At 35.7% G+C, this 24,140-nt stretch overlaps 3 protein-coding genes across 6 annotated transcripts in view; 2 read left to right on the top strand and 1 right to left on the bottom strand.

Annotated features, from left to right (window-relative positions):
* The first annotated feature begins 859 nt into the window (after positions 1 to 859).
* On the top strand, positions 860 to 3,174 carry LOC106107560 (importin subunit alpha-2). 3 transcript variants are annotated; one of them, XM_013288437.1, is made up of 5 exons: positions 860 to 1,074; positions 1,473 to 1,642; positions 1,769 to 1,911; positions 2,314 to 2,495; positions 2,743 to 3,174. In XM_013288437.1, the coding sequence occupies exons 1-5, from the start codon at positions 959 to 961 to the stop codon at positions 3,158 to 3,160; spliced, it is 1,029 nt and encodes a 342-aa protein (XP_013143891.1). In that variant the 5' UTR covers positions 860 to 958; the 3' UTR covers positions 3,161 to 3,174. The 3 variants fall into 3 exon arrangements, with proteins under 3 accessions (XP_013143891.1, XP_013143893.1, XP_013143892.1); XM_013288439.1 differs by having other exon boundaries at positions 2,314 to 2,560; positions 2,743 to 2,835; XM_013288438.1 differs by having other exon boundaries at positions 950 to 1,039.
* A 652-nt stretch (positions 3,175 to 3,826) lies between these two features.
* Positions 3,827 to 14,522, bottom strand: LOC106107524. Its single transcript, XM_013288399.1, has 11 exons — positions 14,202 to 14,522; positions 12,694 to 12,862; positions 10,514 to 10,599; positions 10,117 to 10,241; positions 9,701 to 9,980; positions 8,080 to 8,201; positions 6,782 to 6,870; positions 6,276 to 6,389; positions 5,727 to 5,855; positions 4,966 to 5,057; positions 3,827 to 3,892 (listed from the first exon to the last, which is right to left on the bottom strand). The coding sequence occupies exons 1-11, from the start codon at positions 14,247 to 14,249 to the stop codon at positions 3,827 to 3,829; spliced, it is 1,320 nt and encodes a 439-aa protein (XP_013143853.1). The 5' UTR covers positions 14,250 to 14,522.
* Positions 14,523 to 16,377: 1,855 nt separating this feature from the next.
* The window catches only part of LOC106107619, a 30,117-nt gene continuing 22,354 nt past the window's right edge, over positions 16,378 to 24,140 (top strand). The window contains exons 1-15 of one of the 2 annotated variants that reach the window (XM_013288550.1): positions 16,378 to 16,570; positions 16,714 to 16,840; positions 17,051 to 17,163; positions 17,456 to 17,597; positions 17,983 to 18,123; positions 18,388 to 18,502; positions 18,906 to 19,029; positions 19,676 to 19,792; positions 20,239 to 20,367; positions 20,850 to 20,939; positions 21,293 to 21,350; positions 21,830 to 21,926; positions 21,996 to 22,088; positions 22,755 to 22,815; positions 23,418 to 23,684. In XM_013288550.1, coding sequence (XP_013144004.1) covers positions 16,487 to 16,570; positions 16,714 to 16,840; positions 17,051 to 17,163; positions 17,456 to 17,597; positions 17,983 to 18,123; positions 18,388 to 18,502; positions 18,906 to 19,029; positions 19,676 to 19,792; positions 20,239 to 20,367; positions 20,850 to 20,939; positions 21,293 to 21,350; positions 21,830 to 21,926; positions 21,996 to 22,088; positions 22,755 to 22,815; positions 23,418 to 23,684 — 1,758 coding nt within the window. In that variant the 5' untranslated portion in view covers positions 16,378 to 16,486. The remainder of the gene's footprint in view (positions 16,571 to 16,713; positions 16,841 to 17,050; positions 17,164 to 17,455; positions 17,598 to 17,982; positions 18,124 to 18,387; positions 18,503 to 18,905; positions 19,030 to 19,675; positions 19,793 to 20,238; positions 20,368 to 20,849; positions 20,940 to 21,292; positions 21,351 to 21,829; positions 21,927 to 21,995; positions 22,089 to 22,754; positions 22,816 to 23,417; positions 23,685 to 24,140) is intronic. The other variant, XM_013288551.1, reaches the window with a different exon arrangement.

Here is a 24,140-nt window from a genome sequence, read left to right as displayed (position 1 = left end):
ACCAATAAAACATTTGAATAATTTTATATTTCTTCCTGTAGTTTTGATAAAAACCGTAAAACACTTTTTCTTTAAGACTGAATATAAAAATGTAAAATCTACATAGATTTGTTTAACTATGTTTTCAATACATTCATTAGTATTCGAACTAACGGACACCCCGCTGACCTTTTTTAGTGTCATTATCCCCCAGTGCAGGTGCAAGATAGAATACAATTATAGTATTTTTTCTTTAATGTAGCTCATCGTTAATATAATTAGCAACAGACTTAAACTCTACCCCCTATAAATAAAGAATTCGGGTGCTATCGACGACTTTAACAAAAGGTCAGTAAACTTTAATTAATTCCTGGCTGCAGCAACTTTATATTGTGTGCACTAACAATATAAGCAAATAATTTTCAATTTTAAAAAATTGCCATCAAACTACATCAATCTTACAGACATGTAAAGATTCATTAGGTGAAAAAAACAGATAGTAGATACAACTTTAAGCGAACGCAATAATTTATGTTAAAAAATATCAATGTAATAAATTTCATTAGATAACTCTTTCCTTATTAATCGCTATTGATAACGCGTTGAATTTATTTCTGAAGCATCAACGCCTACAATGCTATTGGTAATGAATTGAATGACTAGCTAACTATGGATTAACGCTCGGTTAGTTAAACAAGATTACACTTGTACGATACCACATGGGATTCAGTATTAGCGTAATTATAAGTATTTAGTGTGTAATGTTCCTAAATCCGACTTTATTTTTGTAAAAAACACTTTTTTTTACTGAAAACACTAGAGGTGCAGATAAAAAAAATTACAAAAACTGTCTGTCAGTTTTCTGTCACAGTGACGTCAGATTTGTTTGGAAGTTTGTTCATTTGTCAGTTGAAGTATTTCAAAAAGTTAAACTTTGTAATTTTATCGGCTCCGAATCATTGAAAATATATTAACAGCTATGGACGACGCTCCTGTAAATAATATAAGGGAATCTACAAGAGAGATCTTGAAGTTGAACCGACGTTCTCATAGAAATGAAGTGAGTGATCTTCAACGTTCTATAAAAGATTTGAGGTATTTTTATATCATAAAGGATATATTCATTACTAACTCCCGTTAACATGAACTCATGGACATGAGCAAAACATGAAGTGAACTTTGACCCTTCTGTATAGTTTTTGATAATCTAGATTTATTAACAAAAATAGACAGAATTGGAGAAGTTTACTGGACCAAGCCCGGGCCCACCCGCGGCTGTAGTGCCTCAGATGACGATAAGATTCCTAAACAAATGATAATGTAGAGGTTATATATTGTATGTCCTACACAAGATGTCTGAATAGATTTGTGCTGATTGTGCTTTGCAAATAGAAACACACTTTTTGCTTGCCATTTTGGCAATAATACAGATTAAATTAAGCCTTTAAGTTGTCTTAGAAGTCCCATAATATAATATTTTTTGTTTCTTTCAGAGTATCACCAGAAAATATTGCGACAATAGTATATAACTTAAAATCAAAGTCACATGTTACAGTTGAGAATCTTCAAATACTTAAAAATGCTTTAATTGACGATGAGAAGAACATTGAAGTTGTTTTAAAATGTTACGGTGCTCTGCGAAGCTTAGTAAGGGAATTAACAGGTGATTTAAAGAGTGTTTTTATCTGTATTTTGGTGAATAAATATTACAGTTCTACAGAAAAAATAATTTAAAACATATACTTACCTATACATTGTCTTCTGACCAAATAATACATTTGATTTCTAGGTAATAATGTCTCAAAGCAATGTGCTGCAGCTGGGTGTTGCTGCAACCTGGCATTGGGTGACTCTAGAGCCTGCACCGCTATAGCAAAAGCAAGTGGATCATATCTCACTGTACTACTTGATAATCCTACTACAGAGTTAGCGGTAAGGAGATATTCAAAACTCCCGTTATTAGACTGCCTGTACTAAGATCACCTTTTAACCCTGAATGTTTTGGTACCACTGGTAGCATTTTCAGTTTCATTTTTACTATAAATGTATATACTTGTATATAGTTTGATTTTGCCCTGCAACTTGTTTGTCAGTACTGGCTTACCATATTTTTATTATACTTAGTAATAGTTAAAAGCAATAATTCAGATATATTCTAATAATAAGAATGACAGAAGGTGCAAACAAGTAGCAAGAATACTGTGGTGATCGTTCATGCCCATAGACATCTACAATACCAGAGAAACAGTTTCTGAAAGTACATAGTTTGTCTAGAAATAATTTTATTGCATCAGATTTGCATAACACCCACATGATTTTCTTATATGTTTCCAGATGACATGTGCTTGGACATTAGGCAACTTGGCAGGGTCAGGACCTAAAGTATGTGACATACTTGTCGCTCAAGGTGCAGTCGCTAAACTCTGCAACATGCTGCAAATTCATAATGAGAATATTCAAGATGCCGCAGCATATGCATTACTGCACTTTGCTTATCATATGGAGGATGATTTTAAGTCAGTTTCCATTTTGTACTAAATATCGCCCATGTTTTTGTCTATGGAATTAAAAAAAAATCGAGGTTAGTAGCCTATGGGTTCTTCCAGACTATGTTCTATATCAATGCCAAATATCTTTGAATTTCAGTTCAGCAGTTTAGGCTAAAAACTAACAAACATTCATCCGTCTTAACTTTCGCATATATAATATTAGTCAGATTAATATTATATTTTGCTATAGGTAATTGTACCTTATCAATTTCAGACATGAATACCTTCAAAAAGTATTAACTGCTTTGTCAAAGTTAGAGGTTAATGCAACCACAAGTCGATTGTCATTCACTCTCTCCTGTCATGTGGATTTCAAAGACAATATGCCAGAGGAATTAATAGACAAAATGCTGGCAACATTGAAACAAACTGTCAAAATACACTCTGAAGATTGTGTACAAAGCCAGTGTAATTGTGAATTACTATATGCAATAAGGACATTAGCAAATATGGATGTTGAAGTTTATGATGTTATATTGAATTATTTTGTACAAAATAATCTAGAGCAAGCTCTTTTGGAAGTATTAAACAAAGACAGTGGTGCAGTTAATGAGTCATTATTATGGTTGTTAGGAAATTTGTATAATTATAGTCCTAGTAATGAGTTTTTTACACATTTATCAACAATGTAAAGTTTTATAAGGAATTTACGTGTTTAATTTAATTAGATTACTGTCCTCTGTCCTGCTTACCTTAGTTAAATAAGCGTTTAGAAATATACCTAAGGAAAGGTTAAAATAAAACATGAATTGAGTCGCAATAAATATATTAATATATCAATAATTATAGTTTTATATAATTTAATAATCGGATTAATATCGATAAGTCTACAAATATAGCGTTTTAAAGGTTTACAATCACTCTCATAAATGTAGCTAAGGACTAATTTCACATTAGCGGCCCAAAAATTCTTTCTCAATAATTTGAGAAATAAATTGGAATGATCACAAAGTTTTGAGATACAGTGCAATACTACATAGAGAAAGTTCATTATTATAAAAATTATATTATACAATTTAATGGATACATATAAAATACAAAAACTTTGTTCAACATCTGATATACCAAGTTCCACACCTCTTTATTACATAATCTTTGTCGGTCTATGGTTTTTAAATACAGATTACCTAGAAACTTTTACATTGAAACGTAATGCCGCTAATGTGAACATTTTTTTATCTATGTCGAGACATTTCCGCGCGTTTATAACCTTGTTCCTTTTTTTAGGTTATACATATTTTCTGACAGAACTGCAATAGTCCATCTGACCGGCCCAGACATTCTAGTTCGACTATAGTTCAAAAATTATCATTTCTGCGGAATACTTGCGGCAGTAAATAGATTACTTTGGAATGATTATCATACTATAATAAAGGAAAAAGTTATTGAGCACATAAAATAATTATCGAATATACGTAAAAAATGGGTGGAGAGGGAAGGCATATGCGTGATAAACGATTGCTCTTATTCCAAACGATTCCTACAAAATTTGATAAAATCAGATTTTTTTAAAATACATTATATTGAAATTGTTATTTCTATTATACAATTGACATCTCATAAGTAGTTTTGAAACTTTTCGAGAACTATTTATTACCACATTTGTGTGTGCGTTTCGCTAATTTCCGTCTACGTTGATCTCTAAAGCCCTTCGTACACAATGCGGTGTAAATTTTCGAAAGCTGGCGATTTTAGTCGTTGACATTTCTATTAGTCATAACCAGTTAGGAACAGACGACTCGCGTCGACGACATGCGTACGAAGCAAACAAGGCCATAGTCTCGACGCAAGAATACAATATTAGTATCAAAGATTTACATTGCTTTGTGTACGAAGGAGCTAACAAATTACCAACGTCGATATATTTCACCATTTAAGTCTTTTTAAATTTCCTATTTGAAATAAGAAACAAAAAATGGCACCAAACAAGTTAACAATAATTAACGACAGATAAAAAAACAATACATCTTTGATCGTAATGTCATTATCTGACAGCGCGGGAAAAAATAATTGAAGTTTACTTAAAAGGTAACGTCGATGTGTTCAAAAACAGTTTAAAAAAACTGCAGAATAATCATGAAATCATAGCAACAAAAGTGCATTACGCAGGTAACACTGTCTATACCAGACTACGTAAATGCATCTATGAAAACACACTATTAAAATGGTATTAATTCAAAGACGTGGTGTTCATCATTGGTCTATCATCATAGACCACCGACCTCTAAAACCGCTGGACTTAGAAACGACTGTTTATTGTTCCACCTTAAAAGCACCTCTGCCTCATTAGTTCGAGTTTCCACCACTGATACTATAGTGCCAAAATGGAAATCAAATAGGCACAGTTGCCACAGAGTATCCAAGTACCAGAGAGTGGATAGAGGTCAGTGTCATAGATGGATAATGTGACATCTGTTTTGGTAGTGTTATAGGTTACGTGTGGTCTGTGGCGTGCTTGCGGTGGTGGCGGCGCGGGCGGGCCCCCAGCACCGCCCACACCCCCCACACCCCCAGCACCCGCCACGTTCACTGCAAATCGCATCGACCTGATATCAATGTACATACCAATACACACTAACTAAATGAACATATACAAATTATTAGATATTAATAATTCATTAGGCATGCGATGACGTCATAAATATGGTCGAAAACGGTTGAAAGCAGATAACAGCGTATGAGCCAATGGAATAGGCCTCCAGGTGTGGACCGATGCGTTGAAATTGTTGCCAACAATATTATGCAGATCATGGTAATGACATTCTTTAAAAAATAGATCTATAATTGTTGCTGTAACTTATACCAGACTGTTTTATAATGGTAAATTACGTGTTAATGTAATACAATGACGCGACACGCCAGGGACGGACTAAGACCCTCTTATATGGTACATTTAGTATGGAGGTAAAGCATGACATTTTGTATTTAGTATTTACTTTTAGTATTGTATTAATTTACAAAATTTAATATGTTGCCAATTTATCGTTTGCATTTTCTAAAATCGTATAATTTAGATGGTTAAGTTATGAAATTATTTTTTGTTAAAATAACTTAGTATTGCCAAAAGAATGATTATTTTGTGTTAGTATTATTATTTTTGGGTGGGTTTGATTAAAGCTGTTATTGCTAAATTGATTCCCACAATTTGGCGGCGTGGGGATGATATTACACAAGCTTATTGTCATCATATTGCCTCACCCTTTCCGTGTGGTATTATTTTTGTAACCACAATTTTCAACTCTGGATACGTGGCCATAGAGTTCACTTTTGTTTTATCGTTCTTTTTCGATAAATTGTCAGTGCTTAACTCTTTTAAACGGGTCTGTTCTGAAATAAACAAAAATGGATACGTTCCTAACAATAAACAATGTCTAATTTGCGTATTATTTTAAAACACGATTTTATAATTTAGAATTAACCAAGTTAATTGAAAGTTGACCCTGGCAACTTCAATTACACGCAAACGATAGATTACATACACTATTATAAATAACAATTAAATAAGATATAAACAACCTCAATAAACTATTGAAAATATGTCTTATTTAGACCTGTATCGCCCTTTTTTATCTAACGCCCTGGGCGCTCAACAACCGCGCCTCACCCTAACTCCGGCCCTGTATTTAACTCTACAACCTTTTAAGTTCTTGGATTTTATATTTTTTGTGTAATGGTGGTTGTTGACTGTTGAACTATTGTTTCAAAAGTGTAATTATTTGTGTAAACGTGTAGTGTATATAAACTCACCATGCGATTCTTCCCTACTGTGTTGTCCGCTGTGTTTCCCTTTGCCCGTATCACCATTTGTCACTGACGATTTTTTGCTTTTATCATATGCGTAATTTCTGCCGCGTGCGTGCGCTGAATATAATCACAATTTACACTATAACCACCATATTAGAAAGAAAGAAGTATAGAGAAGACCAAGCATATGTAAGATAAAGAAGAAAGTGGGCGTCGGAAAGAGGATGGCACAAGAGAGGGAAGAACAGTTTATAGATCTTAAGAAGAGAAAGACTTCACACTACATTATACAGAACACATTCTATACCACTAAAACTTTTTGCTATGAAAGTTAAGTCCAGATGGCAGTGAAAGTGTTATCAGAAAATGGTCTTTTACTTAAACCTCAAATACTGCTACATAAAAAAAACATTGGCGTATTTGGTCCTACTTGGTGACCAATTGAGGTCTAAAATATGGTTAAAACGAAGGAATCTTTTGAGGGACAAATGGTAAAGCCATATACTTACGATTGGCAAAGATAGTAGCTCTATGTGGCACCAACTCGGGCAGTGCCAGAGGCCGCCGCCGCCCCCCGCGCGGCATGTCCCTGCAAACACTAACAATTATACCAGGATTTTGTCACTACCAATACTAGCAAAAAAAAACACGACTAAGAAAACTGAAAACAAATGGTTTAGTTAAAAAGAACATAACACTATAAACAACTATTGAAAGACGTTTGCTATACTAACTTCCCATGCGGCTTCTTCCGTATGACATTATGTAAACTTTCAATTGCAAATTTACAAATTTACATCACCAGCTCACTATACGTCGCCACCGAGGGGTCGGAGCCTCCCCTAATAAGGGGTGACTAGGCCATAGTCAACCACGCTGGCCCAGTGCGGGTTGGTTGACTTCACACATATCATTGAATTTCTTCGCCGATATGTGCAGGTTGCATCATGATGTTTTCCTTCATCGTAAGAACGTCGGGTAAATTATGTATATATGAAAATTCGAAAAATCGAAAATCACATTGGTACATGGCGGGATTCGAACCCAAGACCTGTAGATTACAAGTCAAGTGTTCAAACCACTGAGCCACCGACGCTCAATTGCAAATGTCAAAATTAAATTGCACAAATGACAACAAAGGCCTCTGCCATTTATCGTTACGATAGCAATTTTGTTTCTTTGCTGGGATTGGCTAACAATTTTTGATCCCTTTGACAACTTTTTCCAATTTAGTCACTGTCTAAATTAAATAGCGTAAAATCGCCTAAAGCGTATCATAAAGTGTAGATAATTTATTAAAAAAGAATTATTCAAAAACATACTCTGATTGCTGACATCCTACATAACAAAGAAGTATGTGTTTATACAACTTTAAACTGTCGTGGTTTTTACAAATATAATGTTCGTAAGATACGGGTAAATCTTACGAACATTATATAAGTATGTGTTTACGTTTTATTTACAAGTATGTTGCTCGCGACTTCGCCCGCGTTAAATTAAATGACTAGCCTATGTTACTCATTCGTAGTTATTTAATGATGAAAGAATAGAAATCATTCCAATAGTTTCTGAGTTACAATACATACAAAAATACAAACCTTTTCTCTTTATAATACAGTAGAAACTCGATAAGTTAAAGTCCAAGGGAAACGCAAAATATTTTGAGTTATAGAGGTTTTAAGTTATCAAGGGTCTGTTATAGATATTTTGGGCTCTGATAGGAAGGGAACATATTATTTTATGAAGTTATAGAGGTTTTTATGTTACCGAGATTTGAGTTATCCAGGTTCAGTATTAGATTACTTACTCAAGCAGCGTGTCGACCCAGAAGTCCTGCATGGGGGTGAAATTATAGGTGTTCTGGAAACCGAAGCTGTCAAGTCCACCAGCGCGCACCGTCGCCTGCAGGGAGTTCTTCATACACTGCAGCTGTAAGACAACATAACTGCTATGTTTTATCATTCATCTCTTTCATACACTTTGAAGAGACAGAGACAGCAAGTCATGACGTCAGAGATTTGGGTACATTGTTACGGTGTTAATACTAAAGGATAAGGGGATCTACACACTAAAGCTTATTTTACTCAGATAAACTGTTTATGAAATTAAAATTATATTAATAATTAATACAAGTACATTGTTGAAAAATATAAGGGGGAAATAAATAATGCTACAAAGCTAATACAAGGTATAATAAGATCAAATTGATATTAAAAATTAAATACATTACAAAAACTATATAATTTGTAAATACGATCGTCCGTCGCAATCCGCCAATTATCTTTATGTATATATATGAATTAATAGGTGCAAATACATATATTAAAGTATATGTTGCGCTAACTTATATGTTAATTTTTTAAGTTTTTCATGTGTGCCAAGATGAAGTTAACATCAAACCTATTGTTATATATTAAAATGTACATATAAATATGAGTACATAAGTGATGGTTCTTTTATACATTATGTATTTTTATGGCCTATCACTTATAGTTAAGTAGAGCAATATTAACAAAATTAGTATTCAATTTTCATTTAACTAGATTTGTTAATGACACACTATAAAGAAATTATTGTATTTTAGCGTAAAATGACCATTAGCGCAATCGTAGTCAAAGCGCTGTGTAGCGACGTGTAGCACTGCATTATGAACACTAAGTCACATTAACTGGTAACAGTAGCATGCGAGGGAAATTTAACTATCAGGTGCTTTCTTAGTTCATTGTGCCGTCATTTCACGCTATTATTAATGTTGTTGGGCTACGTAGCTATACGAGATTACTACACACAAGATGTGACGTAGCGCTTTAATAGGCAACGTAGGGCTAAACGTGACGTAGCTTACCAAAGCATCTCGTAGCACTGTAAAGAGTAGTGTAGAAGGAGTAGTGACTTAGCACTACAATAGACACGTAGCTCGCGGTGTTACGCAGCACTACAAGAGAGACGTATCTTCAGTTGTGACGTAGTACTCCAAGAGACACGTAGCTCGAAGTGTGACGTAGCAGACCAAGAGACACGTAGCTCGAAGTGTGACGTAGCACTTCAAGAGACACGTAGCTCGAAGTGTGACGTAGTAGACCAAGAGACACGTAGCTCAAAGTGAGACGTAGCACTCCAAGAGATACGTAGCTCGAGGTGTGACGTAGCACTACAAATCACACGTAACTCGAAGTGTGACGTAGCACTTTAACATAGACGTGGCTCGAGGTGTGACGTAGCACTACAAAATACACGTAACCCGATGTGTGACGTAGCATTACAACAGTCATGTAGTGGTCGTAATGACGTAGAACAAGTGACGCGTAGCTTCATTTGTGACGTAGCATTACAAGAGTCACGTAGCCCTAGTTGTGACGTAGCGCTACACAGCGCTTCGTATTGACGTTAGGGCGCGAGGTGTGCGCGCGTTGCGGCGTGCGACGTACGTGTGCGTGTCGGGCGGCGGCGCCGTCGAACAAGAGGTTCGTGACCGCGCCGCCCGGGGCCGCCGCGGCCGCCGCGCCGGCGAGTACCTCTCTGCGCTGGCGCTCGGCGTCGCCGCGCAGCCGCCGCACTAGCCGCTCCGCGTCCGCCAGCCGCGCGCGCAGCGTGCCGCGGCTCTCGCCCCCGCCCACGCCGCCCGCCTCCTCCCCGCCCTCGCCCTCGCCCCCGCCCCCACCCCCGCCCCCGCCTTCGCCCGACCGGCACTCTAGAGACTTCAACTTCCTATAATTTGAAATTGCTTTTACTTACCTAACCAAAAACACGAGATAGTTGGAATACCTACTGGCACTAACAGTAAATTAAAAGAGAGACAAAAGTACCAGGGAGACAGAAGTGAGTGAGATATAAGTGTGAGTACTCAGTGAGTGCGTCGAGCTGCTTCTGCAGCTGCAGCGCGCGCGCCTCCGCCGCCCGCGCCTCGCCGCGCGCCGCCGCCGCCTCGCGCTCCAGCCGGCTCACGTCCACGCGCAGGGACTGCACCTCCTGCGCACCAAGGACACTCACAACCGAATCACAAACACTTCGTGTCCCAAATACCGCTTACAATCTGTCAGGCGTCAAAATACGAAAGTAACTTGAAGTTTAAACGTGCCCTTATTATCTAAGACGCTGCTACATATTAAAATGTCGTTTCAGTATTCAGCCGTCAGAATCATTTTATGGTTGTGTTGTGGCATTTCTTAATATGTGGACTTCAAACTGCATATCTCTAAGAAGGTAAATCCATTCTACTACATAATAACATGCTTAGTTACCTCGTTAATCTCCGCTGGTTCCTCACCGACTGTAGCGACGGGTTTTGGTGCAGTATCTTTGTTGAAAATCAGTTGGAACTGCAGATCTGTAATAGACAGGACAACCCATATAATTAAACATGCCGATGACGACGCGAACTCGGGGAAGACCACATACACTTAGCAGACGACGATCCAAAAGGATATGAACTTGACGAACAAGCCTCTAAGATTCGTGCTGTCTGGAGTCTTAGGACAAGGAAGACCGACCCCAAATAGTTGGGAAAACACGAAGATAGAAGAAGTTGTCATAAGATAACTAGTTTGGAGAGATTTTTCACATGATATCCAAATTCAATGGAAGGTGACTCCGGTTAATCTTGTATGTCTTATATTTTTCGTAAATTCACGCATTTTGTATTTCAACGTTGCAATTTAATTATGACAGTTAACTGTTAATTAATAGAACATAATTATAAATTTAAGGTTCTAATTAGACTTTATTATTTTTACGTTAAACAAATATTTATTTAATAGAATCGGATACTGATTTAATATTTTATCACCTTAGTGTGATAGCACCTTTAGGGACGTTGATTCTCCAATATCGTAAAAGCGGGTGATATCATGCACTTAAACAATACAACTGCAGCTCGGTAACTCGAGGTGAAATGATTCATACTCCAGCACCCACGGTCGATGGAATCACCGGTTTACACATTACTATGACAGTTTATTAAAAAATATTGCTTTCAACCGAAAAAAAATTTACAAAATATCATCATCCCTCTAGTTTCGTTTAAAACAGACATAAATCTACATTTCTGTACAGATATTTTAGAAGTAATCATTAAAATATGCGATATGTCCATCACTTTCACATCACTAACTGTACCCCGAAACAAAATCTGCCTACCCCAAAACTTACTAAAAGCGCGCACACTTTTGATTAAACTGTCGCACAATCTTTTTTTTTTATAACATAAGATGGCAAACGAGCAAGCGGCCACCTGAATCCGCCAAAATGGCGAAGCGACCGCTGTCCATAGACATTTGCAATTGCAGATGCGTCGCCTACCCTTATCCGACGGAGGAGGAGACGCACATAAAGAAGATATTTCCTCTTCCTATGCATCTCCTTCATCGTCAAATCCACTTCCCCTTCCCATCCTTTCATAAGAAGAGGGTGGTAAAGAGAAAGGGAATTAAATTAGGCCTCCGGCACCACACTCATCAGACGAAACACGGCATTGGTTCCATTTCACGCCTGTCTTCTGTACGGACGTGGTATTACACCGGGCGTGCCGGCCCATTCGTGCTAAGATGTTAAAGCGGGCACTACCACTGTCAAAGTCTTTTAGTCTTTAGTCCCGTTTTGATTCCTAAACTACTCGATTTTTAGTTGTGCAACTAAGAAGTTATATTATCTGCAAAACAATCTACAATCGCACAATCATTATGCGATGGTATAGTCAAAGGTGTGCGCCCGCTCTAATTTCACTTTTTTGTACCAAAATGCAAATAACTTACTCCAGATTTAATTACACAATTTGTTTGGCAAAACCAGTCAATTAGTCGGTTACGTTAACTCGTGCATATTCATTAGATTTTGATCCCATTTACAAACGTACTCGCGTTGCATAAAGCGTGCGAAGCGAAGCGTTCGCAATGGCTTCCGAAGCCCCTGTATATTATTGTAGAGTTTAGGCAATGGAAACTTACGATCATAACAGTTTCGTAATCTCGTAGCGTGAGTTAAGAGTGCCGTTACAAATGGTAATTAAATACTAAATACCTTATTCACGTAAATAAAAAACACAAATTTTTAAATATTACAAATCACGCTTTGCAAGCATTACATAAATACGGGAAGGTTGCTGAGATTTGTTATATACTTTCCTTTAAACTAACTTTGTTTCCTGTCTTAATATTGTTTACTAGCTGTTGTTAAATAAAAAATAATAAAAACATAAGGTATGTTACTCACTGATAACATAGCTTTTTAATGATGAAAGAATTTTTGAATTCGGCCTAGTAGTTCTTAAGTTATTTCAATACAACTAGTTATTTTACGGCTCTTACGTCTACTTTTTTCGGTGACGGCACCGACCAGTTTGAATTTAATATTTCAATACATACAAAAATACAGAAATACAAATCGTTTCTCTTTATTGTACTAGTATAGATAATCCTAATCTCACCTCGATTCCTTTCACGTAGCGCTTCAATCTCCGCATGCAGTCCACTTAGCATCTGCCGGTGCTGCTCCTGCAGGAAGCGAACGCTATGCTCCAGGTGCGCCACACGAGCGCCAGCATCACCTCCTACGAAGAACCCGCTAGATGCTGCTTCTGGTGGTGACTTCTTCACCTGGAACATCAAGCAAGAGTTTACTTATAGTCTGAATCCAATATTATGTAAAGGTGAAAGTGGAAGGTGTAGTCTTTGTTAGAAGCCAAGTATTGGGTTTAAATTGAGGACTATGCACTACAGAAATCTACAAGGTGGAGACACGTATCTGAGTTCAAAGCCCACTTCGGTTGCTACATCCTTCTAATTAGAAAATTATTGTTTGATGGAGTAATTTTTTCGGATGAGGAGGAGCTTTGAATGTGATTGAACGGGCTCTTGCATCCAGAAGAGATTTAAACATTGCTGCACAATTAATAAGTCATACGTACTTATATTAATAACTAGCTTTCACCCGCAACTCGGTCTGCTTAGAATTAAAAAAACTAAAAGTGAGAAGCCTATATGTTCTTCCAGGCTTTTTCAGCCAGTTTTTCCAACCAGTTTTTTCAACCAGTTCTTTCAGCCGTTTAGGCTACAAACTCTAACAAACATCCATCCATCTAAACTTTCGCATTTATAATATTAGTAAGAAGTAAGATAATTGAGTTTGTTAATTGAAAAAGGGCACTTTCTGCTACAAAAGGGGACAGCAGCAAAAAACTCTTCATTGTTACATCTAGTTGTACAGAACTCATGAGTTACTTGTTTCACATATTTCGTAAAAATATCACATTCCCTGTGAATAGACACTTTATGTTTATAAGAACTCAGTTTCAAATTCAAGAGGCACAAGTCAATAGACAAGCACATAACTATTCAATGAATTTGAATAAGGCGAAGACAAAGGAACGAGGTCGTATGGAATAGTTTCACTGAAACATCGCAGAGATATATTTTAGAATACGTATTTATTACATTTGTGTTTGAATTATTGTAATTATTAAAATCAAATAAATTGAATTGGAAACTTGGATAATCGTTATTCTAAAATATAAAATCAACTGCATGGATATTTATTCGAAATTGAAATTAATGCAATTGGAAAACCCCATTCTAATGTAGCATGGGTGTTTTCCCATCATGCCATTGACCTGCCATAGAAGCTGACTTGCAACAATGGTATTGTGTTTGTGAACATCAATTATATGCAATTTTACTGCAATTAAGATTATAGACGCATTGATTATATTGTAGTCTTACGTTTAAATAAAACAAAAGATAATCTTTGCAGTTGAAACTGCGCACTATGATACATACATACGGTTAAAAATTTATTCTAATAAGAAAGAACGTAAGTGTTATTATAATTGGAAAATTGTTACATTTTAGAAGATTACATGATAAATGGCAAAAGATTTAATAATACTTTGCGAGGAAAGGCGTTTGTTGAATTTAATTTAATTTAATTCCTGCTCACCTGCAGTTTGGTGAAGGGGGAAGTCGGCACGAGCACTTTGGAAGACATCGCAGCACGGAGCAATCAAGATAATATTGCAACAAATTTTATGTTTTGATCAAGTCGCGGCGCGCGCGCGACTGCACGCTGTACTCGGCATGTGCACACCAAATCAGAGCGGCCTTCAGCCGCGTAATAATTAAAAATAAAATCAAAACGAGCGCGAAAACACTTCGATTTGCAACTATTTCGGGGACGATGCGCGACCTTGAACCAGTAACCTGGTACGTTCGACCAGCGCGATGGATGCTCGCGGTCTGTCTGCATGGGTTATGGAGTGCGCGGCGTGGGGTGTGCCGGAGTCGCCGCGGGGGGTTGACAAGGCGTGCGCGGGGTGCAGCGCGGGGGTACGGGGGTGAGCTATCGATCGCACAGAGCTGTACGCAACCTGTGCGCTGAGTCACGGGGCCCGTCATTAGCCATCTGTGGCGCTCTGCCAACCGCCGTGTCCAGTTTTCATGACACCTTGCTGAAGGGTGATAGCTCATTTTTCTCAGAAAACACCGAATGGGTTTACATAGAAATTGAAGTTAAGATAACCCAGAATCCTAAAGCTCAGTAACTAGTTGGATCTTCTAGTGTTGTGGGTCCTATGTTTAATACAGAACCTGCATATGTCGTCGTTTATCATTTTTAGTCGACGGTTAAAAGACATAGAATCAACCTCTGAATATTAATTACATTTTACTATGTAAAACTGCGTAAACACTAGACATGCAGACATGTATTATAAAGATATTCACAGATCATGGCTGGAAAAAAAGTACGCTTGATTTTACTGTATTTACATTTGATTATGAAAGTCAAGGATGTATCGCATAATGCACGTATTTACGTAGTACAGGCCGACGCAAATATTATTTTCTCATCTGAAGCGGAAAATTCAATTTTAAACCTTATTTCAGTGGCACTTCGAATGAAACTCTGTTTCCAGTTGTTTTATATATGTCAAGTGAAAATATTCACAGTAATTCAATTAAATCTATATCTGTGCTGCAGTAGTTTAAATTATTAAAACGTATTTTAAACCGTATTTTTTTAAGTGGATGTAAATATAACTGCTGGAAAAACGAAATGAAAACCAAAATGAAAAAAAAGAATAATACAATAATTTGTAATCATAATTAAATGGATATCAATCGCACTCAGAGTTGTTAAGTGGCCACTTTAGTATGGGAAATCTATGAGACTGTTTAAATAGTCTTTGAGTACGGCGGTAAAATGCCGAAGACATTTATTACGTTTTATTCAGTGTGTTACACAATTATTGTTTTTAAACATTCGTTGTATGAAAAAAATAACTATCTGAGTAAACTTGGTTTGGTTGGTACTTACCACAGCAATTTTGCACATCGCATCAGAGTTAGTTGTAGACAAAGGAGTTAAATGACTCCATTGTGAACATCGATTTAATGGTTTTAATATAGGAATAGGAGGTGCTCCCATGTTCAAAGTAGGCCTAGTACTAAATATCATCATAAGTTTTGCCACAAATCGATCGAAATATTATCAATCTAACTAATTTGAAAATTGGTTCTTTTCGACACCAAAACTTAACTTTAAGAACCTATGTAAATGATTCCTAGAACTACGATCTAGAAATGTAAAAGATACATTTCAGTGTTTAAATTCTTAACATTTTCTTTTTGTCTATAAATTGATTTTAGAGGTTATGTGGTTGCTAAGTAACCGTTAGCCTTATTTTAAATAATGATTTATCAAATGGACAACTGTTTAAAAAGAGTTTTGTGATTAACTGTTTTATTTATGTTTAAACCATGGAAGTAATACTAGTAATACATCCATGGTTAAAACTTAATACATGTTCCAAAAATTTCTGACCGTTAAGTTTATTGGCGCGAAAACTGAACACTGGACCGGATTACGGATGTTTAATAATGACAGTAAAAAATCAACAATCACGCCATCTACATCATTTACTGTGTGGGTGAAGTTGAACTGTGAAGTCTAGAAGTAGAAAAGCTTCTCTAAATTTCTAAAACTTACTTTCCTTTTAAGTAATTTCTGGCGAACATTAAATATTCAAGTTATTTTACATTTACTTTTGCTCGTATATATTTCCGAATGAACGAAAAATTCAAATTCTTGCGTGTATCCGAACGTGCAACGAAATTCGAATATGTCACAATTGTTTTCAAATTTTGTTTACACTGTTTTATAAAAATATAATGTCTTGGTTTTTCCAATAAATATCAAAGGCGAACTTACTACTGGATGTTATAATTATGATGTCTGATATGGAAACTTCCATAAGAGGATTTTCATTTATGCCGGGAACGGAGGTCAAAATTAAAGGTTTAGATTTACAGGTTTGTTCAAACTCTTTATAAAATTTAGTATTCACTTGAATAAATGATAATTATCGTTACCTTCCTCTAACAGCAACGTTTAAAGTTGCCAAAATAATGTATTTTTAAGAAAGGAAGTGTAAAATCAAAAATTTTTTTGGCAGTACGTAGAAGACAGCGAGCTAGAAAGAGCTTGGAGATCGAGCCGACGTGAACGCGTAAAGCAGCAAGAAGAAAAGATATGGAATGATTTTATTGAAGAGCAGGATATCGTGCGGACTGTTTATGAAAGTAATATATTTTTATTCATTCTCTTTAACTACTTATTAAGTTCCATATAACAGACCTGTTATAAGCAATCCCTAAGCTTCGTCTTAAAAATAGCGTCTTAATAAGATCATATTATGGTCTATCTTAATACACAGCAACTATTTGATTCTAACAAAGATAAGATCATACTTCAGTAAGATATTTCCATTATGAAGTAAAACATTGTTTCAGGTGATCCATATCAATTTATTGAACAACTATCAGAATCCTGTTTGAATGAACTTTTGCAGAATCATTTAAATAAAGTACAACAGAAAGAAAAGCAAACGGAAGAAGAAGCTAATGTAAGAAAAATATCGGCAACTTTTACAATAGATTTCCACTGTCATGGTAGTAGGCTTTAACAGCTTTGCCCATCTAGAAAAAAGTAAATATTCATTAATAATGTAGCTTTCTAATGGTGAAGAATATTTGTAATTTTTGAGTTTATTTGTTGCTTACAATATCTTACCCAAGTTTAATAGTATTGATTCACAATTAGAGCAACATTAAAAGAAATCAAAAGACTTACATATCATACAATTTGTGTAGAAACATTAATTGCCGCAAATTTCAAATTCATTAGAATTTCTTTAGGTAAAAGATGAAGAAACTCCATCACCCGGTGAAGAAAGTCCTGTATCAACGGAGAGCACAGAGCAGGAAAGGTGTGATGATGAAAACATCTTTCACCTATTTCATGAAGATAAAGATGATGAAGGATATTCAGGTTTGAAATGTGAATAAATTATTTTCTATTTATTTCATGACAAGGTACACTGTATTTTTCATAGACTACTTCTTATAGATTAGTTTATCCTTGTCCTAAGGAGGTTGGCACAGTTTTGTTACATACATCTCAAGTAGGGGTAGTGCCCTCTCAACAGGGACAGGGTAGAGATGCCTCTCTTGCTAGAGAATGGTAAAAGTAAAGTAGATATTAAACTATTAATAAGACCATATTAGTTGCTACCTAGAGCCTAGGTTTAGCTAGCCGATAACTCTTAGGCTAAATTATCCTAAACATAATAAATATTTTGTCATGACGAGATATAGATTACAAGAAGTTCTTATATGAATTTCTGCAGTTTAAATACACAATAGCAGGTATATTTACCTTTTAGGTAATGAAGATGTATTAAATGATTCTGCAGCTAGTCCATTGTGCACTGTGAGAGAGAAACAAGAAGAAATTGAAGAACAGCCGGTACAAATAGTAGAAACTAAACCCGTAAATAAAGGAAGTACACCAGAAAAAGATTCATGTATGTATCTTGTTATAGCAGAATATTGAAATAACTATTAAAAACTGTGTCTCAAAGTATAAGATCAAATACCATTAAACTTTAGACGTCTGTCATATTGTAAACTGCAGTATTGTGCTAACGAAGCCAAGGATTAGACTTTAGACATTTTAGAGAATATATATACTATGGAGTAAAAATTGTATTTTTGTATGTAATAAACATAAAAACATATTTTTTTTTCATAATAATTATGGTAAAGTATATATGTATTATATTTTCCAGGTAACTCACCAACTCCTCATTCAACAAACATAAACAGTGTGCTAGAGAACAGTATATACTGCGCCAAAGTTAAAGATCTACGCGTCAGGATCTCTGAAGAAATACTCAGCATTATGTAAGTTAACATTAATTTATTTTAACGTTAAAATATTTTAACATTAACAAACGTTAACGTTAAAATGTCTTAATATTTACATATATTAACGTTAACATACATTAACTTTATATGAAGCAGTTGATTTTTTTACAGCACTCTCAGTTGAATACTGAAACTATATTGCAACATGGAACATTTTTAATTAGGCCACGATTAAACTTCAAATAATTTTAAAATTACATCTGTTAGATTGTAAGCGGCGCTTACGCAGTGTTTAAGATTTTTCCCGTTTAGCCTGAACATTTTTGTTCAAAAATATTGCCATACTTATTCTCTTTCTCTCTTTCTTCTTTAGTAAAGACAAGGATAGTGTCATAGTGTAGTATTGTACTCGTCTAAGTTTATCTGAATTCCGTTCCAGTACGTCACTAGAACGTCTTGACATATACAATATAGATCCGGACGAGTTGAGGAAGATGCAAAAGAGGTCTTCGGAGTTCACCTCCAGGTTCAGTCGCATACATGTGTACCAGCTGCAGAGGCAGGTGAGTTAATTGAACATAGATGTAGAGTTAATTAAAATTAACATCTTTAACGTGACATATTTAATATATAGTATACACTCAGATTATTGTGCCAGAAGACTCATTTTTGTCTACTGTTGTACAGTCTTGTCTACTGTCATGGTGGCATGCCAGCAAAGCAGTCCTATTCGAGACAAAAGTAGCATAAAGTACAGATAGAATGAGGAGTGGTGAACAGAGGAGGGGATACATTATTATGCTTTGGTTAAGGGAAATATACATTTTTATGCATTTCTTCCGTCGATTCAAAGTAGGCTATGTTTGGGGATGTCTGTGGGCAGCGATCTCTTCGTTTCTGCGAAGTCAGCCGCTTGGTTTGCTATCATGTGATATAATACCACCTCTTAATATGCTAAGGCGGGAAACAACCAAGCAACTTGAAATCGCCAAAAAAGCGAAGCTGCTTCCCATAAACATCGGCAATAGCAGATCCGTTGCCTGCCCTCAATCGGCGGAAGAGACGCATATAAATACGACATTTCCCCTTCCTATGCTTCACCGTTCAATCCATCTCCATTATAAAAGGGGAAGGGAAAGAGACCTTGCTTTGTTCTGTGTCTATGTTTTATATCGTTCTATGTGTTTCTATGGATTAAATGAAACATAGATCCACGACCTGAAGAGAACGAGCAGTTCCCAGCTGCCGTACGGCCAGCACACGCAGCTGCAAGCGCACATGCTGCGGATTGTCTCCATGCATCAGAACTTACTGCAGGCTTACTGTGTATGTTATTTTATTTATTTTAACAATAATTGTCAAAATATTGAATTCAGTGTTTCTAGGGTTCGGTAAGAATGGGAAGAGAATGTAGATTTGGCAGAGAGCGGATGTTTAGGGAATGTTTTATTGTACTCTTGTTTTTCATTTTCTAATATAAAATTATTTCTTTATCCTTTGCTTTCCTTATTGATGTAAATGTTTAGATCTTCTTCTCTTCTTCTTCTTTAGCTCTACAGCCCTTTGTGGGCCTTGGCTGCGATTTTTTCCACTTTTAAATGTTTAGATACAAGGATTAATGTTTGTTAGAGTTCCCATCTAAATAGTTCAACGGATTTCAATTAAATTTGTCATAGATGTAGAGCATGGTATGGGAGAACACCTGTTCTACTTTTTTTTAATTCCACGCGGACTGAGTCGCGGGAAACAGTTAGTTACAGTATAATTTGCAGGGGTTTCATAAATCGTTCTCCCAAACGATGTGCATCGGAGATGGTTGCCAGCCGGGGCTGGTGCTGAGCCAGCTGGTGCGCGAGGTGCCGCCGCCGGCGCAGCACGCCATCAGGCATCTCTACGCTGACGTGAGTTATTCATTCATTCAATTATTCATTCACTCACTCACTCATTCGCTCACTCACTTATACGTTCATTACATTGATCTCTTTTAGATGGATAGTTGATGCTTAAAAATGCCAGCTTTTGTTTCTTTCCAATTTTAGGTTATCTCTATTATTAGAATTGTTACTATTTCACTGTTGGCGCCAAAAATGGTGAAAATAACCATAAAATACCACAGTTTCTAGCCTGTCCCTTTGTAGAGGTCAGAGATTAGCTAGTTCGCTCATTTATTTACCAATCTATTTATTAGATTTTTCTTTTATCCATACACTTTTTCGTCCAATTACTTATTTTTTTTTTTTAATAAATGAGTATTTTTATACAAATTTAAATTATGGATTCATCCATGCACCATTTATTCACTTGGTCATACATTAGATAACTAACTGTTATATTTTATTTTAATTCTATTTGACATAGTTAATGATGTAGCTTTTTTTGGTAGAACTTGTTGGTGACCTGTGACAAGCTGGATGAGGCGCTCGCTAAACACAATCAGAGGACTGCTGACATCATCAAGAGCATTGAAGAAGAAGTGAGTGCCCACATATTCACTAGCTGGTACTCGCGACTTCGTCCTCATGAAAATTATAAATATAACATATAATATTCAGCAATAACATAGCTTTTTAATGGTAGAATTTTTTGAAATCAACCCAGCAGTTTTTGAGTTATTTCAATACATACAAAAATATAAATCTTTATGATATTTAGATTCACACAAGGCTTTTGACTGATTATTCACTCATTCTAAAAGACAAATACACGTTAATTGAATGGAAGAACGAATGAATGATTTGATTGGCTTTTAATTTAATAGTATTTTGAAGATTTTATCAATTAGACTTTGTAGTTATAAAATGAGAATGAATGAAAATGTTCTTTCAGAGAAATGAAAATAAATCGCATAGAGCTAAAGGAAAGAAGGTACCTGGTGTAAAGACTTGTGAGTGGTAAATTATATTATTAACTAGCTTTCGCCCTCGACTCCGTTTGCGTGGAATTAAAAAATCAAAGTACTTCAAGTCGAAAGGAATCTTCGTCTTTTTTCCTAAAGTATCAAGGGTATTTAATACCAGCATAAAATACCTATAGTGAATGTAAGAATCAATATTCTTAAAAAATGAAAAAACTTAGTTTGAATCTCTAAACAATTTGTTTTTTTTTTATATTTCTTAATGTTTTCGTCTAATAGTTTTTGTCCGCGTGAAATAAAAAAAAAAAATTGGCTATGTGTTCTTCAAGATTATCTTCTACATCTATGACTAATATTATCTAGATCCGTTCAGCAGTTAAGGCTACAAACTCTAACATCCATCCATCCATCTATTTAAACTTTCGCGCATTTATATTAGTAAGTGTAGAATAAATGAGTTGATTTTTAATCAAGGCAAGTATATTGTATATAAAAAAAATCTATTTCAGCGTCCAGAGCCGATGGTAAACTTTCAATGTATTCTCTCGATACGTTACGTATTAACTTGAAGCCGAAGACATCTTCAACGAAAAATAGTTTGTCAAGGTCATATATTTTCTTGTATATTTTTTAATTCTTTTAGATTAAGATAAATATGTGTTTATATTATTTTAGTGCGAACAAATTGACGAGCACTGCGAGTAAAACCAGTCATAAGCAAGCGCCGAAGAAAGCAACTTCACCTAAAGTTAAAAGGAAGTCTCCTATGTAAGTACTTAATAACTTATTACTCTCCTACTAGTTTCTCATGGAACAAAAAAAGGATGTTTATGAGTTTTTCCAGACTATTTTCTACATCTATGCCTAATTTCAAGGAAATCTAGTAGTTAAGGCTGGAAACTCTAACATGATCCATTTAAACTAGGGTCTCACATCAAGCCTTTTTCTGTACATATTTTACCAATACACGTCTATACTATTATAATAAAGCGTAAACACACACTTCTTTGTTGCCTAAGATGTCAGCAATTACAGAATATTTTTAAATAATTATTTTTTTAATAAAAAGCCCTACACTTACGTCACGCTTTAGGCTATATATTTTAACGCCATTAAACTTAGGGGTAAATATTTTGGACAAAAACACAAATGTGGGAAAGAGACCATAAGTTGCTGCCAACATCAAGGAAGCAATGTCATCATGTCATGTCATTTTGACGTTTGTAATTAATAATTTGACAAATGTAAACAGTAAAATAAAATTTTCACAACTTCATGCGGATGAAGTCGCACGGGAACAGCTAGTGTCTACATAAAAAATAATTTTATTTCTAAATATTTCACGCTATACATTTTGGTCCTTCGAGCCGGATTGTAGAGTATGAAGTAAGTAGTAAGAAGAAGTAATAGTAATTAAAAAGCAACTGTCCACAGCAAGGTGCGGCCACGACGCGATGATTCTGATGTCCGTACTATGGTGGAAGCTGTCACTGCGGTATGGAACTTTGTAGTATTTATATAGCTGTTGCTCGCGACCTCGTCTGTGTACAATATAGCCTATGTTATTCACTGATAACGTAGCTTTTTAATAGTGCAAGATCTTTTGACATCGGCCCAGTTTGAGTTATTTTTAATAAAATATTAGTATAGTTCATACCTAAAAAAACTTCTACATGAACTACTCAAATCGATTAAAATGTAAAAAAACTCTTTTGGGCAATAATGATTGCGGCAAGATTTTTATAGTGAAGGTCATAGTAAACTAAGTTAAAAATTACTAAATTTTTTCGATAGTGAATCGTATATTTTCACATACTTGCGTGTATGGTATACTTAAAAAAATGAACATGAGGGTTAATTGCTGACAGATGAATCGACTGACTTATCTGTCAGGTTTATTTTTTTTTTATAATAAAAGGGGGCAAACGAGCAGCGTGAACACCAAGGTGGTCAACGACGCCTATGGACATCCGCAACACCAGATGAACTACAGATGCGTTGCTGGTCTTTGAAAACATACAAACGAATTGAGTACCTCCTTTTGGGAAGTCGGTCAAAAACTATCAAAATTAAATAAATAGTAAATTCTTCCTTCAGAGTCATGTGAGCCTGGTACCAAGCGCGCTTCCTTCCCCAACTAAAGTGCAAACATCGCGGAAAGTGCCCACGCCGCGACAGAAACGGGTAGAAGCTTCTAGAAAGAACCAGAAGGTGAAGAAACCCGTCGCTGAGGTGATCAAGAAAACGGAATCTTCTAGAAGAGAACCTAGTGAATCTCCTAAAGTGTTGAGGAGTAGAGCAGTATCTCCGGTTATTTCGACTCGGGAAGAACCCGATACTAGTAGGCATGAAAAGAAATACAAGGTAAGTGTTTTTCTTTCTCTCTCTCTCTCTCTCCTTCGCTCCCTCTCTCTTTCTCCCTCCTTTGTAATGATGTTATAAATGTTTTGATGGATGTTATGTTACCACGTGTTAACCGATTTTATTGACATTTGGCACAGATATAGAATTTAATTTGGAAGAATGCATTTAATTCCGCGCGTTTGTAGTCGCAGCCAATAGCTAGTTTACTTATCTCAAAATATGGACCCATAAATTTTGTAAATGAGGAAATTTTAACACATGGGCGATTATACTATCTTGTATTTTCTTTTAAAGTGTCGAAAATCAATAATAAGTAATAAGAAGTAATTCAGACAGTTATTAAGGTGATATTAACTAGTTAAAAAAACTTTTTTCCGGGAAATATTTGCAATTTACTTAACAGTTTTAGTATATATTTTTTAACATTTTGTGTTTTGAATTGCAACAAGGAACAGT

Source organism: Papilio polytes, unplaced genomic scaffold, assembly GCF_000836215.1.
Source record: "Papilio polytes unplaced genomic scaffold, Ppol_1.0 DF821956.1, whole genome shotgun sequence".
NCBI lineage: Eukaryota > Metazoa > Arthropoda > Insecta > Lepidoptera > Papilionidae > Papilio > Papilio polytes.
Note: the sequence above shows the minus strand (reverse complement) of the source record. Positions and strands in the feature narration are given on the sequence as shown.